The following is a 14,453-nucleotide window of genomic DNA, read 5'->3' as shown; positions in this document are numbered from 1 at the left end:
GCAATGAGATTGCTGTGAGCATGTGACATAAATCTGGATTCCAATTTTACCGGCATCAGTGGAGAAATTGAGATATTTGGCCCACAGTGTCAAAAGAAACTGCCAACGTGGTGCTTAGTTTGTGAGTCATCAGATTTCAGAAGACAACCCCGCCATTTTACGTATGGCTGGCTAATGGGTTTTAAGAATTTCGGTCCCTGTTTCCTCAAAATGGCCTCATAATACCCTCTTATAAAAAAAAAAAGAAAAAAGGAGATGACTCCTTGAAGAGGGTGGTCTCTGTCACATGTTCCTTCCATCCCTTAGATGGCCCAATTAAACATGGAAACACAAACACCAGCCCTTTCTGAAAACTCAACATCTTGAGATCTCCATCTTTTATTTTTGTCAGTATTGGAAAGTTGCAAGGAAGTGCTAGCTCCAACCCTAGTCATAGCCGATGTGAACAAAATTCTCCTTTAATTCTGAAAGAAATTTTTATACGGCTCCATTAAAGGCTCTTCTTTTCTAATTAAACGTAGTGGCTTCTTAACCAATTCCATCACTCATTTTGCAACCGGTAATGCTTTGAAATTCTTGTACTATTCATAGCAGGGCAGACATGTTAGCTTCACGGCCCATATCTGGCCCTGAGCCCTTGAAAGTTAAACCAAATACTCGTATCCATTACCCAATTTATAACCCCATGGACGAGGTGAGGTGCGAAGCGCTGTCGCCGTGGGTCATTCCCTAATCCTAAACAAGATCTTCTAATGCCTACGTGCATCAATACTGGCCTTTGGGTGATTTTGCTGAGACCAAATCAGCCCTCCACTAGATTGTCTTTATTGATGATAATTTTAGAAATAGTGATGTCATCATCAACAAATATTAGAATGTGCTGTGGGAAGTTGTGAGGGACTGATTCGAACTCGATTTTTTTGCTATAAGAAATCCGGATTGCAGGACGAAAAAAGAATCAATAGGATAGCGCTGACGTGTATATATAAGATATTCTCATCCACAACATCTCCCTCCTCTCCTTCTTCTTAAACTACTCCCTTCTCATTCCCTCTTCCTGTCTCACAAATCCCAACAAGCTCTTGTACATTATTACAGTCATGGCAACCTCGGCAATCCAACAGTCAGCCTTTGCCGGCCAGACCACTTTGAAGCAGCAAAATGAGCTTGTCCGGAAAGTCGGCATCTCCGGAGGTCGCGTCTCGATGCGCCGCACCGTAAAGAGTGCTCCCCAGAGCATATGGTAATTACCGGCGGCCCATGTTCTTCTTCTTCTTAATTTTCATGTGTCTGTTTCCATTTACCGGTGAATGGTGATGATCTGATCGGCATTGAATTTGAAATGAACAAATTTATAGGTACGGGCCGGACCGCCCAAAGTACTTGGGCCCATTCTCGGAGCAAACCCCATCGTACCTGACCGGCGAGTTCCCCGGTGACTACGGATGGGATACAGCCGGATTGTCAGCTGACCCAGAGACATTCGCCAGGAACCGTGAGCTGGAGGTCATCCACGCCCGATGGGCCATGCTGGGCGCACTGGGATGCGTCTTCCCTGAAATCCTGGAGAAGAACGGAGTCAAGTTCGGTGAGGCGGTGTGGTTCAAAGCGGGGGCCCAGATCTTCTCGGAGGGTGGGCTGGACTACCTTGGCAACCCCAACCTAGTCCACGCCCAGAGCATCCTTGCAATATGGGCTTTCCAGGTTGTACTGATGGGCTTCGTAGAGGGATACAGAGTAGGTGGGGGCCCACTTGGTGAAGGCCTGGACAAAATCTACCCAGGTGGAGCCTTCGACCCACTGGGGTTGGCGGATGACCCCGACGCTTTCGCGGAATTGAAGGTGAAAGTGATCAAGAACGGACGGCTGGCTATGTTCTTCATGTTCGGATTCTTCGTTCAGGCTATCGTCACCAGAAAGGGCCCAATTTAGAACCTGTTCGATCACCTCGCCGATCCCGCTTCCAACAATGCATGGGCTTATGCTACAAACTTTGTCCCTGGAAACTGATTCCCAACTTTGATTGTAACACTTGGAGTATATAATATTCAGCCTCATTAAAATTGTGCTTTTTTCTTTCTTTCTTTCTTTCTACCGAATACTTATATATCTAGCTCTAGCTGTGGAGTTGGTGAGTGAATTTGTTTATTTAGAGTCTATTTGGTTTGCAGGACTAGGGGTCTGGAATTGGAACCGTAACGGGCTATTTCTATTTCAACTGTTTGGTTGGGCAGAATCAGAATTCCATTCCAATTCCTGCTTGAATGGCATTCCCCCATTTGAGGGAATGGCCATTCCCTGTCTCTCTCTTGAGAATGAAATTTCATTCCTGCTGATTTTAATTCCCATTTTCATTCATGTTTAAACCAAATAGACTATGGGAATGGATCATTCCGATTTCGATTCCAATTCCAATTCAGATTCTAACTACAAACCAAACAGACCCTTAGCCTTACTGGTAGAAATTGCCCCATTTTTGAGTTTGGATTTGCAAAGCAGTCAATATCTGCACAGATAGAGAGCAAAAAAGCAAGATTGGGCTCTAATGGTGATACTAATGCCGGAAATTATTTTCACTTTACTTTCTCTCTCTCTCAAAAATAAATAAAAGACAACTTTTTTCACTCCAAGAAAAAAATCTACAAAAAAAGAAAGAATATTTTCAGTGCCCCTAGAAAATATACAATATCCTGACTTAACCCAGTATAGCTGGAGCACAAAGCGGGATAAAGCAAGGTTAAATCTACGACAGAAACTTTGATTGGGAATGTATATAAAGGCCCTGTTCATTTTTCGGTAAATTACTTATCCAAGTAAATGGAGTTATTTGGATAAGTTTTTTCTGGAAAACACTTACCCGGATAAGTGCATTTATTCATTCTTTAATTTCTCATGTAAAGAAGGTAATGACCATTTTAGCCATAAAAATCTATTATTAAAATGGGCATTTTTGTCCCATTCAATTATTAACAACTTTTTCCCTAGGTGGGAAAATTTTTTATCCACTTAAGAAATGTGTACCACTTACTCGGATAGTGATACCCAAGAAAATAAACTTTCTCCTTATCCCCATATAAATCTGAAAAAAGAACATAAGATTCTTGGTTGATAGGAACTAAAATCCCATTGACCAAATTCCTCCTCTCAACTTCGAAAAAAGAACACCCCCAAAATGATATTTGTATTTTTCGTGTTTTATCCTATAACCATCCAAGTCCTAATATATAGCAGCTGTATTGGGTTTAACTTGGGCCAGGCTTGCCCATCAAAAAATCTCGGGGCCAAGCTTGGGTTGGCGAACTTGGGATTTGACCTTGGGTTGGATCAGGTTCAGGACCAATTGGCCCAGAAAGCCTGAACCAACCCAATCCATGATGTGTCCCTATACCAAATGAAAGAAAACAAATTGACAATTTCAGTTAAAATTGTTTTGAAAATAATGGTGAAATCAATGAGCAGGATAAAAAAAACAAAGTTTGTTTTTTGTTATACAAAATTTCAAGTAGCTTCTAAGCCCTTTACCTAGAAAAAAAAAAGCTTCTAAGAAATTACCAATAAGCATAGCATCATAAGCATATTCAACGAGCACTTAATAAATATTTTGATAATTGTATCAAAATTGTTTTTAGTTTTTAGTTGCGGTATTATAAGCGAAAGGTGTCAAAAAAAAATTTTGAAGTGTGTTCACCATGTGTGCCTACCTGATCAGACTGATTCTCTTGATGGTAATTATTGTATCAATGTTGGATTGTTTTGCAAACCATCTTCGAACTGGACGGTTCGATTGTTCCCGTTATTCCGTTTCATTTCAAATCCACTTTAAAAGCCAAAAATCTGTTGACTTGGTCAATGATCATCGACCCATTAGTTTAAGCATGCGAATCATTTTACCCATTGGTTAGATACTGTTTTGAGTATCAGTTTTGCAAAGTCTCAACACCCTGATTGATATGGTACTGGCACGAATGAAAAACACACGTTTCTGGCATTCAAATACGAATAGTGGTATTTGTGTTTCTAGTATAACTGGCCAAAACACCAATAATACCAAACAGAAGCCCCCGTCTGTGAGATAAACTAGATTTGTATGCATGGCAATTTTTTCGTTATTTTCTTTTCTTAACTAGTTTTTTCTTTGAAAATTGAAATCGAAAAGACACTTCATTACATTAGAGGTGTGATTTGGGTGGTTCAAGTTAAGCCAAGGTTGAGACACCCCCTCAACCCCCCCCCCCCCCCAAAAAAAAAAAAAAAAAAAAGTTAAGTCAAGCTAGGGCCAAATGAAGAGGTGAAGTGTGTATCGGAGAGATAATTTTAAGAGACATATTGAGATACGTTTAAGATATGCATGGATGCAAACAAAAAATTAAGATACACATGGATATACTAAGAAACTCATATAAATTCTAAAATCCTATGTTAACTACAATAAATATGAGTTTTATATCACTATAAATAAGCTATTTAAACATAAAAATCCATATTTCAGTGGTTTATACAAAGTGTGAAATATTGAGGCATAATTGGAAACTATTGAAAAATGATGAAAGAATTAAAATGTTTGTGCATGCATGCATACCATAGTATTAAAAGAATCAATATAATTTGTGTTAATATTTATCATTTTTTTAGAAAATATGATCAATTGGCCTATTGGATTGGTTGGATCATGACTAGATTGGGTTAAAAATTTGCCAAAATTGCTGATCCGACTAGTCAAACTCGAAAACTAGTGAATCAGTCATGGTTTTAGAAAAAACAACTTATTTATTTATTTTAAATGTTTTAGAACATTAATGCAAACTTTTAAAGGCAATAACTTTTTACTGAGATGTCCTATTGTGGTGACTTTTGTTTTTATTTTGGGTAACTTTTCGATATAGGTGCCTTATAAAAAATTGAAATTAAAATAAGAAATATATGTTATAAAATAATACAATAATATAATTTGAATATATTAGAATCCAATATATAATTTATAATATTGTGTGTGTGTATTATATATATATATATATTACGTTATCACAAATTGACCTTGATTGAACCTCTCCCTTTTCTGGGTTGATGTCTAGTCCGGTTCTCTAAACATTGATATTTATTATATATATTTTAATGATGAATTTTAGCTTTTATTGATAGTCATCCACTAACAAACGAATTTAATTAAGAATTAAACTACAAATTTATATAACAAACACTTGTGGTATGACATAATGGTGGACTTGTGGCAAATAAATAGCTAAGGTTTAAATCCCTTTATGCCCTATTTGTGAATTTTAATATGCAAGTTAGTGGCATGTCAAATTCATATTCAAATTTGAACATTGCCTTAAATGCACTATTAAATTTGCCTTTAATAGCGTGTTATTAAATGTGATAATTAATTTAAAGTCATTAAATTTGAATTTGAAAGGTTACTAATATTAAGAAATGAGAGAAAATAAATTTAAGAGTCATTAAAGATACTGTATTGGTTGATACGTTGCGAAATTTTAAACCTTTATATACATAACTTTTTAGTTTTTATGTATACATAAATATAATACACAAGTAGACCTGTTCATGGGTCGGTAGGAATGGCAACAAGATGGGGCATCCCTGCCCTATGGCTAAAATCCCCTAACTCGTTCCCATCCCGTCCTTGGTATCGGGCAAGGTTCTAAATATCGATATGTCAGTAGGGGCGTATTGGGCAGTATCAGTAATCTTTTTTTTTTTTTTTACATTTTTTAACTTTTTTTTTTCAAATCTAGTTCAGGGGGGCCGGTTTAAGGTTCTTCCACCCCTTGAACTGGTCAAAACTTTGATACACCCTCTGTGGGGGCGTATCAGGGTGCTCCCTATACGATACGTATCGGTCGATACGAGCCAATACGTGTTGATTTTTTGAACCTTGCCATCGGGGTAAAGATTCAACTCCCATCCCCAGCCCCATCGGGTATGAGGAATCCCTGACATGTACCCGCCCCGCTACCATTGAACTTGGTGACGGGTAATCCCCGACATACCCACCCTGTTGATTGTTACTCCAAAATCTGTACTACTCTCTTGCTATTTTTATTTTTTATTTAACTAAGGTTGATTTGATGCTACTATATATCTACAAAATGACATCAGTAGATTGTTTTGTAAACACTAAAGATTGGTTCAAATATAAACATTAAATATTGTTTTCTCTTATAAAAAAATTATTTTATTTTATTGAACCTGTTTTGAACCTTTCGTAATTTCATTCAAAGTTTAATGTTATGGTCATTGTTAGTCATGGAATGCTTTAAACGAACCATTTCTTTATTTCTTTAGATAAAAACGGTACAAGGGATTGAAATTCACACAATTACAAGCAATAAATCTCTAATCAGGAATCAGTATTAATATCTGCAGCACCAAATAAATCGATTTCAAATCTTGCAAATGACAAAATGATTTTGGAATAATGATACCACTGCAAAGAATGATTCTGGAATATGGAGTGGCCGAGTAGAGGGAGAAACAGAAAGGATGGTGGTCTCAGCATCTCACCGCTACTATGGTGGTTGGCGGGCGAATTGTGACTCAGAGAGGGAGAATGAATCCAAAAGCTGAAAAGCTCAAATCCTTCCTGGCGGTCAACGACCGAACTGAGATTGAGAGAGGGAGAACAGACTCCGTTCTCTGGCGGTCGGCAGGCGAACTGTGATAAAGTGAAGTAAGAAGAAAAAGAGATAAAGTGATGACGAACTGTAGTATGTGGTTTGCCGATGGGCCAGCCCGATCCGATTTTTTTTAGGCTTGGATAAAATTTCAGGCCCGTGGGTTCGGGTTCAGGCTTTAAATACTGGGTTCAACTATTTTTTAGGCCGGGCTCGGGTTTTATCAAATAAGCCCGGCTTGGGCCTGAGCCTGACCATGTACTATTACATATAATAATATTCAGGAAATATGAATTAATTTATTAAATTATTATCAAATTAATATAATATTAGTTTATTAAATTACACAAAAAATAAGACATTTAATGTATAGATCGGGCTTGGGCTCGGGCCTGGACATTTTCTGTTGATAAAGAGGCAAAGCCTTGCCCAAACCCAGCCCAGCCTGGCCTGTGAACAGGTCTATACACAAGTTATTTATGTATACATACACAATTTGTTTCCTTTTATAGCTCATTTTATTATATATATATATATATATATATATATATATATATATATATATATTGATACAATATTATGCTTTTGAATCTTTAATTTGTATTTTATTTCATTTTTAATCTCTTCTTTTTGTTAAATTAAATAATCTACACATACATACTAAAATTATTTGTAATATTTTATGCATTCAAGAATACAATTAACTTATTTCATATCAATTTAACATTTTTTAACTAAACAAAAAGATCTATACTTGATTTACATATACTTTTTTACTCTTCCAATATAACCTAATTTTTAAACGATAATGAATGTTTTGTATTGAGGATAAAGAATTGATACCAATAAAGCCCAAATGCTATTACTTATTTTTATATAAAATCATAAATTTTATTTTTAACTTGTAAATTGGTTCCTACAATTACATGTCATGGATAAACATGTGAATGGATATGCCATTCTCACATGTAGTACATTGAGAAATATGGTGGAGATGCAATTTTATTAATGTGTACATTTGAGAGAAAAAAGAAGAGATATTCATGGGTTAAAAGTGATATTATGAATGATTTTAAAATTTAATTTGTTTTATTTTATTTATACCCAGCCAAATAATTAAGGCTTCTTGAATTTTGGGGAGTATCATAACTAAAATAATTTGAAACTTTCCTGTTCTTTTCCTAGTCTAGTGCTGTTTATACGAGGCATAGGCCTCTCACAGTTTGAGGCGTGAGGCAGTGAGATGTATGCCTCACACAACTTGAGGCTATAGCCTCTTAGCACCCCATAAGGTTGTTTGCTTCCGACTCACTACCTTTTAAAACCACGGATTGAACAGTTCTTCAAAGTTGAAGGGACCAAGGGACGTGTTTGGGGCTGGTGCAGTTCCTCAAATCAGATACTCAATCCAAGGTTTTAAAACTGTTGTTGACGAGACCGAATCAGCCCCCACAAGACTGTCTCCCATAATGTCCCATAGAATATCTCTTCATGATGATATTATTATTCTTGGTATTATCATGGGGAGATATTTCCGATACATGGGAGATACTGTGAACCTTATGGACTGCAGTCTTGTGAGGGGCTGAGTGGAACTCATTATTGATCTGGATGGTCAAACTGTTAGATTAATTAATTAGCCAATCATGTCATTGGTTTCATTTTTGCCCTGAACCGTTATAAAAAAAAAGCACTGAACGGTTGATCCAAGCGGTTCATAGGTTGAAATTAAAAAACCTTAACATTCTACCTTCTTCAATTCTAATTCACACCATAGCAGTTGCCAAAATATGAACATTTCACTCCATTGTTTCTTCTTCTCTTAATTAGGAATTCAGAGAGATAGGAGCTAACATAGATTTTGGTTTCTAAGCATCCATTATTTCACGCAGAGTAAATGGAAAAAGGCTGTCTTTTATCTTTCATTTTTCATTTTTTTCGGACGAAAACTCAGGGAGAAACAGAGGGGGCCGAATGATCATTGATGAAGGGGTTTCAGTAGTACTGTTCTAGTCATTGTCAAGGGGAAAGATTCCCAATTCAAGGGGAGTGTTGTTTATGGGGTAGGATGGGAGTATTTTAAGGGATAGGTGTCAAAAATGATGACATGGCATGCTCATTCAAAATATGACTTCATCGGTGGGTTCAACTCTCGATCATTTTCAAGTACACGCCACCCCTTTCGAATTAAGCTCACTTTTCGACCCTGATGCGGGCTAGCCAGGCCCAGCCCACTAACGCCTGACAGGGCCAGCCACACTACGGGGGAAGCCCTATTCCCTTCGTACGGAGCCAATCGCGGGACAGTTAGATGTACTTGCAAGGATTTGTTGCTTGACCTTGTACGACCCTCATCTGGTGCGTTCATCTCCACCTACCTCCAGTTCGCTAAGTATAAATATGAGGTAACTCTTCATTCACAAGGGATCCAAATCCCATAATCCTGGTACAACTCTCTCATTTACTCCCAGCACCTACCTCGCTTCTTTAGCATTTACTCCTAGGGACCGAGTGCACCCAAGTACCACCATTGAGGCCCCGTCTACACCTCCTCCTACCTTACACCTCGTACTAACTTGAGCATCGGAGCTTCCACCTCGGGTCTCCACCCGGGGCCTCTGACACCTCTTGTTTTGCAGCACCTTGGATCTCTAGGAACCTCGTTACCGAGATGATGACCTATAGTCCCCGACTTCTACCGCACTCGGAAGGGAGCATCTCATCTATAGTCTTTAGCCTCAGCTTACCCTCTTCAGAGCCCTCAAAGCCTTCAACATGCCTTCGGAACTTGGGAGTGAATTTACCCCGATGCCCTTGACTAATCCGAACAACAACAATTGGCACCGTCTGTAGGAACCGTTGCTAGGACGATTCCTTAAAGAACAAAAAAATATATAAATCTCTAAGCCCTCCTAAGTTTGAAAGTCATGAAGCGAAGAACTACAAATAACCAGAACCTGGTCACCTATGAGCAATTTCAGGTTGTCCTTGATCGTTTGGACTGCCTCACTCAGCACGTGGAAAAAGTCTGCTCCCGAGCAGGAGGTCCCTCTCGAGGAGACTGCCCCACTGGGGTGTTAGAAGACCAAGGCTGATGTGAGCACGTCGAGCCCCCTACCCTCGGCCAGGGCAACAACTTGCTGGCCAAGCCATCAGAGTTAGGCAATAGTCTACCCCCTAGTTCACCTCAAAGGAATGTTCGACCTCCCATCTGAAGGAAAGAAGTGCCTGCTCAATCCAAAGACAGTCACCAGCCTTCGGAGCAGCACCACCACCACCTGAGGGAGGTTCCTAAGGATGATGGCGGGCACCCCAGAAATCATTTCGGAGCCTCTCCCCCCACACTTCAAGGCTCATACTTTGGAAATGTATGATGGCTCCTCAGACCCTAACGACCATCTAGAGAGTTTTTGAGCACTCATGATACTCTACGGGTATCCTGATGCCTTGACGTGCCGAACTTTTCAAGCCACCTTCAAGGGGGCAGCGCGCTGCTGGTTCTCCAACCTCCCCCCGAGGTCAATCAATTCATGGGAGTAGTTTGCCAATATGTTCCTCGCCCGCTTCATCAGTAGCAGGTAGTGCCAGAAGAGTGTCGTCTCGCTCATGTCCATTAAACAGAAGCCAGGTGAAAGCTTGCGGTCTTACATCGACCCCTTTAAAAAAGAAGAGCTCGAGGTCAGGGACCTCGACCCTATGGTCTCAATGCATTCCGCCATCAATGGACTTCGAGCTGGCTCCGCCCTCAAGTGTTTGGTCACCAAGACCCCACCGAAGACGAAGCTAGAATTCCTCAAAAAGGCCCAAAAGTACATTGCAGCCGAGGAAGCTTCGGCCGGGGACCACTAGGAGAAGGAGACCGAACGCAACGATGGGCCCTCCAAAATGAAAAGAAAGAATGAAGATCGCCGCAGTGATGGTGCCAAAGATAAAGGAAGTCGTCGGCCTCGGCCACGACTTACAGCCAGTACACACCACTCAACTTCTCTCAGACCTAGATCCTGATGCAAATAGGCGAGGAAAAGTTTGTGAAGTGGCCTGAAAAGATAAAGAGGAACCCCAAGAGGGGGAACCCCAAAATGTACTGCAAGTTTCACTGCAACATCGGCCACGACACCGAGGACTACTATGAGTTGAAGAATGAAATAGAGTCCCTCATCTGTCGTAGACACTTGAAGCAGTTCGTCAGAGGTGAAGCCGGCGCTTCATCCTCCCAGCAGCAATAGCAATAACAACAACAACAGCAATAGCAGCAGCACCAGTAGGACATTGGAGTCACCGGTGTCATCGTCGGGGGCTCGGCCTCGGGTGGAGCCTTGGCTTCAACCCGCAAGGCCTATGCCAAGTAGTTGAACGTCCAAAGGCGAGCCCCCAAGAGGCCAAAGTAGCACGAGGACCTCACCTTTATGGACGAGGAACTTAATGGGATTGCAGTCCCCCATGATGACGTGCTGGTGATTTTGGCCGCAATAGCAAACTTCCTAGTTAAAAGGATTCTCGTTGGCAGTGGCTCTTCAGAAGACATCCTCTTCTGTGAAGCTTTTGAAAAGATGAAGATAGTGCCAGAGTGTCTTCATCCTGCCGACGTCCCACTGGTCAGCTCCTCCAGCAATGTTGTTAGGTCGAAAGGAAAGATCACCCTACCAATCACAGTAGGAACCGAGCCTCGGTAGGTGACGAGGATGACGAAGTTCCTTGTTGTAAGGATTGACTCTCCTTACAACACAATCATGGGAAGACGGACCCTTCGCATGCTGCGAGCTACCATGTTTTCCTACCACCTCACCCTCAAATTCCCAACTGAGCATGGTGTCAAAGTCATTTGGGGAGATTAGCGGGTTGCCCGCTAGTGCTATGTGGCGACGCTGAAGGGCAAGAACAAAGAAGCCTTGCTGCTTGAGGGCCTTGACCTCAGGGAGGAGCCGACGAGATGAGGTCAACTGGCCGAGGACCTCGTCTTAGTTTCCCTAGATGAGGACGAGCCCGAGAAGATTGTCTGTGTCAGGTTCAACCTTCCCCCAGAGAGCCTATCCGAACTGGTAAGTTTCTTCAAAACTAATGTCGACGTCTTCGCTTGGTCCGCCGTTGACATGCCTGGAATTGACCATTCGGTCATTACTCATAGGTTGAGCATGGACCCGAGCTCTAGGCTGGTTTGATAGAAGAATAGGAACTTTGCACCGGAGCGATGGAAGGCCATAGGAGAGGAAGTTGACAAGCTACTCGATGCTAGATTCATTCGAAAGGTATACTATCCTAACTGGCTGTTGAATGTGGTTTTGGTTAAGAAAAATAATGGGAAATGGCAAATCTGTATTGACATTACATACCTTAACCGACCCTATCCTAAGGACAACTTTCCTTTTTCCAAGAATAGACCACCTTGTTGATGCCGCTACAGGATATGAATTGCTTAGCTTTATGGATGCCTTCTCTGGATACAATCAGATAGGGATGCACCCCAAAGACGAAGAGAAGACCTCGTTCATCATCAAACATGGTACATACTGCTACAAGGTGATGCCTTTCGGGCTTAAAAATGTAGGAGCTACCTACCAACGTCTTGTTAATAAAGTTTTGAAGGATCTGATGGGGAGGAATGTTGAAGCCTATGTAGATAATATGGTGGTGAAGAGCCTGAAAGCCGAGGCCCACACCTCGGACCTGGCTGAGACCTTCGAAACTTTGTGGAAGTTTAATATGAAGTTAAACCCCAACAACTGTGCCTTTGGCATCACTTGGGGCAAGTTTCTAGGCTTCGTCGTCACTCAACGAGGTATCGATGCCAACCGTGAGAAGATACAGACCATATTGGACATGGCACCTCCTCGGTCAGTGAAGGAAACCCAGAACCTCATTGGCCGTGTGGCGGTGCTCAACTACTTCATGTCAAAGGCAGCTGACCGATGTCTTCCCTTTTTCGAGCCATCAAGAAACTAAAAGACTTCTAGTGGATGGGAGAATGTCAGCGAGCTTTTGACGAACTCAAGGAGTACCTCACCTCGCCTCCCCTCCTAGCCCGCTCGGTCCCAGGAGAAACTCTATACCTATACTTGTCAGCCTAGGACAAAGCAGTCATCTCAGTCCTGATCAAAGAAGACAGAGCACAAAAACCAATATACTATGTCAGCAAGGTACTATGCGATGCTGAAACCAGATACCCCAAAGTTGAGAAGCTGGCCTTCGCTCTCGTGGTGTCAGACAGAAAGCTCAGGCCATACTTCCAAGCTCACACCATCACGGTGTTAACAAATCAGCCCCATAGAGTTGTCCTTGCCAAGCTTGAGACCTCGGGGCGTCTAATCAAATGGGCCATCGAGCTTTTCGACTTTGACATACGGTACCAGCCGAGGCTCGTCATCAAAGAACAAGCCCTTGTAGATTTTATGACGGAGTGCACCTTCAACCGAGCTCTCCCTCGGGCCCCAGAAGATGAACCAGGAGAAGGGCGCCTCGCTGGAGATGCTCCCCCTGCTTAGAAGCTTTTTGTAGATGGGTTATCAAATGCCAAAAGAAGCGGCACTGGCCTTCTCCTTCTCACCCCAGATAACTAAATCATCGAATACGCGTTGAGGTTCGACTTCCTAGCATCCAACAATGAAGTCGAGTACGAGGCCCTCCTCGCCGAATTGCAATTAGCAAAGGACCTCGGCTCCTCACATGTTGAAGCCTTCAACGAATCTCAGTTGGTGGTCAACCAGGTGAACGACGAGTACAAAGCCAGAGAGCAAAGCATGTCTAAGTATCTCGCCAAAGTCCAAGAGCTAGCTCGCCATTTCTAGTGCTTTACCTTGCAGCAAGTCCCACAAGCTGATAGCGTGAGGGCCGATGCCCTATCCAAGCTAGCAAACACCTCGGGCATGGTTCTCGATCGCACCGTTCACGTGGAGAAATTACCTTGGTTGACCATTGAAGAAGCTCAAGGACTACCAATAGAGGCCAAGCCATCATGGATCAACCCCATCATCAACTTTCTCATTACGGAGCAACTGTCCGACGATAGGAACGAGGCTAGACAACTCCGACATCAGGCAATCCACTATACCCTACTCGAAGGAAAGTTATATAGAAGATCCTTCACCCTGCCTTACCTCCGATGCCTCTACCCCGAGGAGGGGGAATACGTACCCAAAGAAATTCATGAAGACATCTGCGGAAACCACCTCGGCGGTAGGGTCCTCGCATAGAAGGTGTTGAGGCAGGGGTATTTCTGGCCAACACTTCACAAAGACATAGCTGAACTTATGTGAAGATGCGATCAATGCCAGAGGTAGACCAACATATGTTATCAGCCTGCAACAACCCTTTCAGCCCTTGCCCCTTCACTAAATGGGGAATGGACCTCTTCGGTCTTTTCCCACAAGCGATAGGGGGCAGGAAGTACCTTGTCGTTGTTGTGGACTACTTCACGAAGTGGGTCAAAGCCGAGCCCTTAGCCATTAACACAGCTCAAGCAATCCAGAGCTTTTTCTGGGAAAACATCATCTATCGCTTCGGCTTCCCTTACATTCTAGTCACCGACAACAGGAAGCAGTTTGATAACGCCAAGTTTCGGGAGTGGTATGCCTTCCTTGGCATCAAACAATAGTACACATCGATGGGCTACGCCCAGACAAAGGGTCTAGTCGAGGTCACCAACAGAATTATCCTAGACAGATTGAAAACAAGGCTAGACCGAGCTAAAGGACTATGGGCCGACGAATTGAACAGCGTACTCTAAGCATACTGAACCACACCTCAGACAGCCACGGGAGAAACTCCCTTTGGCTTGACCTACGGTACCGAAGCAGTAATCCCAACAAAGATCGGCCAGCCCACGGT

General features: G+C 42.0%; 1 protein-coding gene across 1 annotated transcript; it reads left to right on the top strand.

Moving 5' to 3' along the window:
• Nucleotides 1–896: 896 nt before the first annotated feature.
• On the top strand, nucleotides 897–2,080 carry LOC148875106 (chlorophyll a-b binding protein 37, chloroplastic-like). The gene is made up of 2 exons (XM_088964474.1): nucleotides 897–1,243; nucleotides 1,359–2,080. The coding sequence occupies exons 1-2, from the start codon at nucleotides 1,101–1,103 to the stop codon at nucleotides 1,930–1,932; spliced, it is 717 nt and encodes a 238-aa protein (XP_088820600.1). The 5' UTR covers nucleotides 897–1,100; the 3' UTR covers nucleotides 1,933–2,080.
• Nucleotides 2,081–14,453: the final 12,373 nt, after the last annotated feature.

The sequence above is a fragment of the Nelumbo lutea genome, chromosome 1 (assembly GCF_056320005.1).
Source record: "Nelumbo lutea isolate HS-2025 chromosome 1, American lotus-T2T, whole genome shotgun sequence".
Lineage (NCBI taxonomy): Eukaryota > Viridiplantae > Streptophyta > Magnoliopsida > Proteales > Nelumbonaceae > Nelumbo > Nelumbo lutea.
Note: the sequence above shows the minus strand (reverse complement) of the source record. Positions and strands in the feature narration are given on the sequence as shown.

What these genes read in the sequence shown, in the direction of transcription:
- LOC148875106 (XM_088964474.1), top strand. Translation starts at nt 1,101, where the DNA reads ATGGCAACCTCGGCAATCCAACAGTCAGCCTTTGCCGGCCAGACCACT. An exon ending in AGTGCTCCCCAGAGCATATG is followed by an intron (nt 1,244 to 1,358) that starts GTAATTACCGGC and finishes ACAAATTTATAG; the next exon opens with GTACGGGCCGGACCGCCCAA.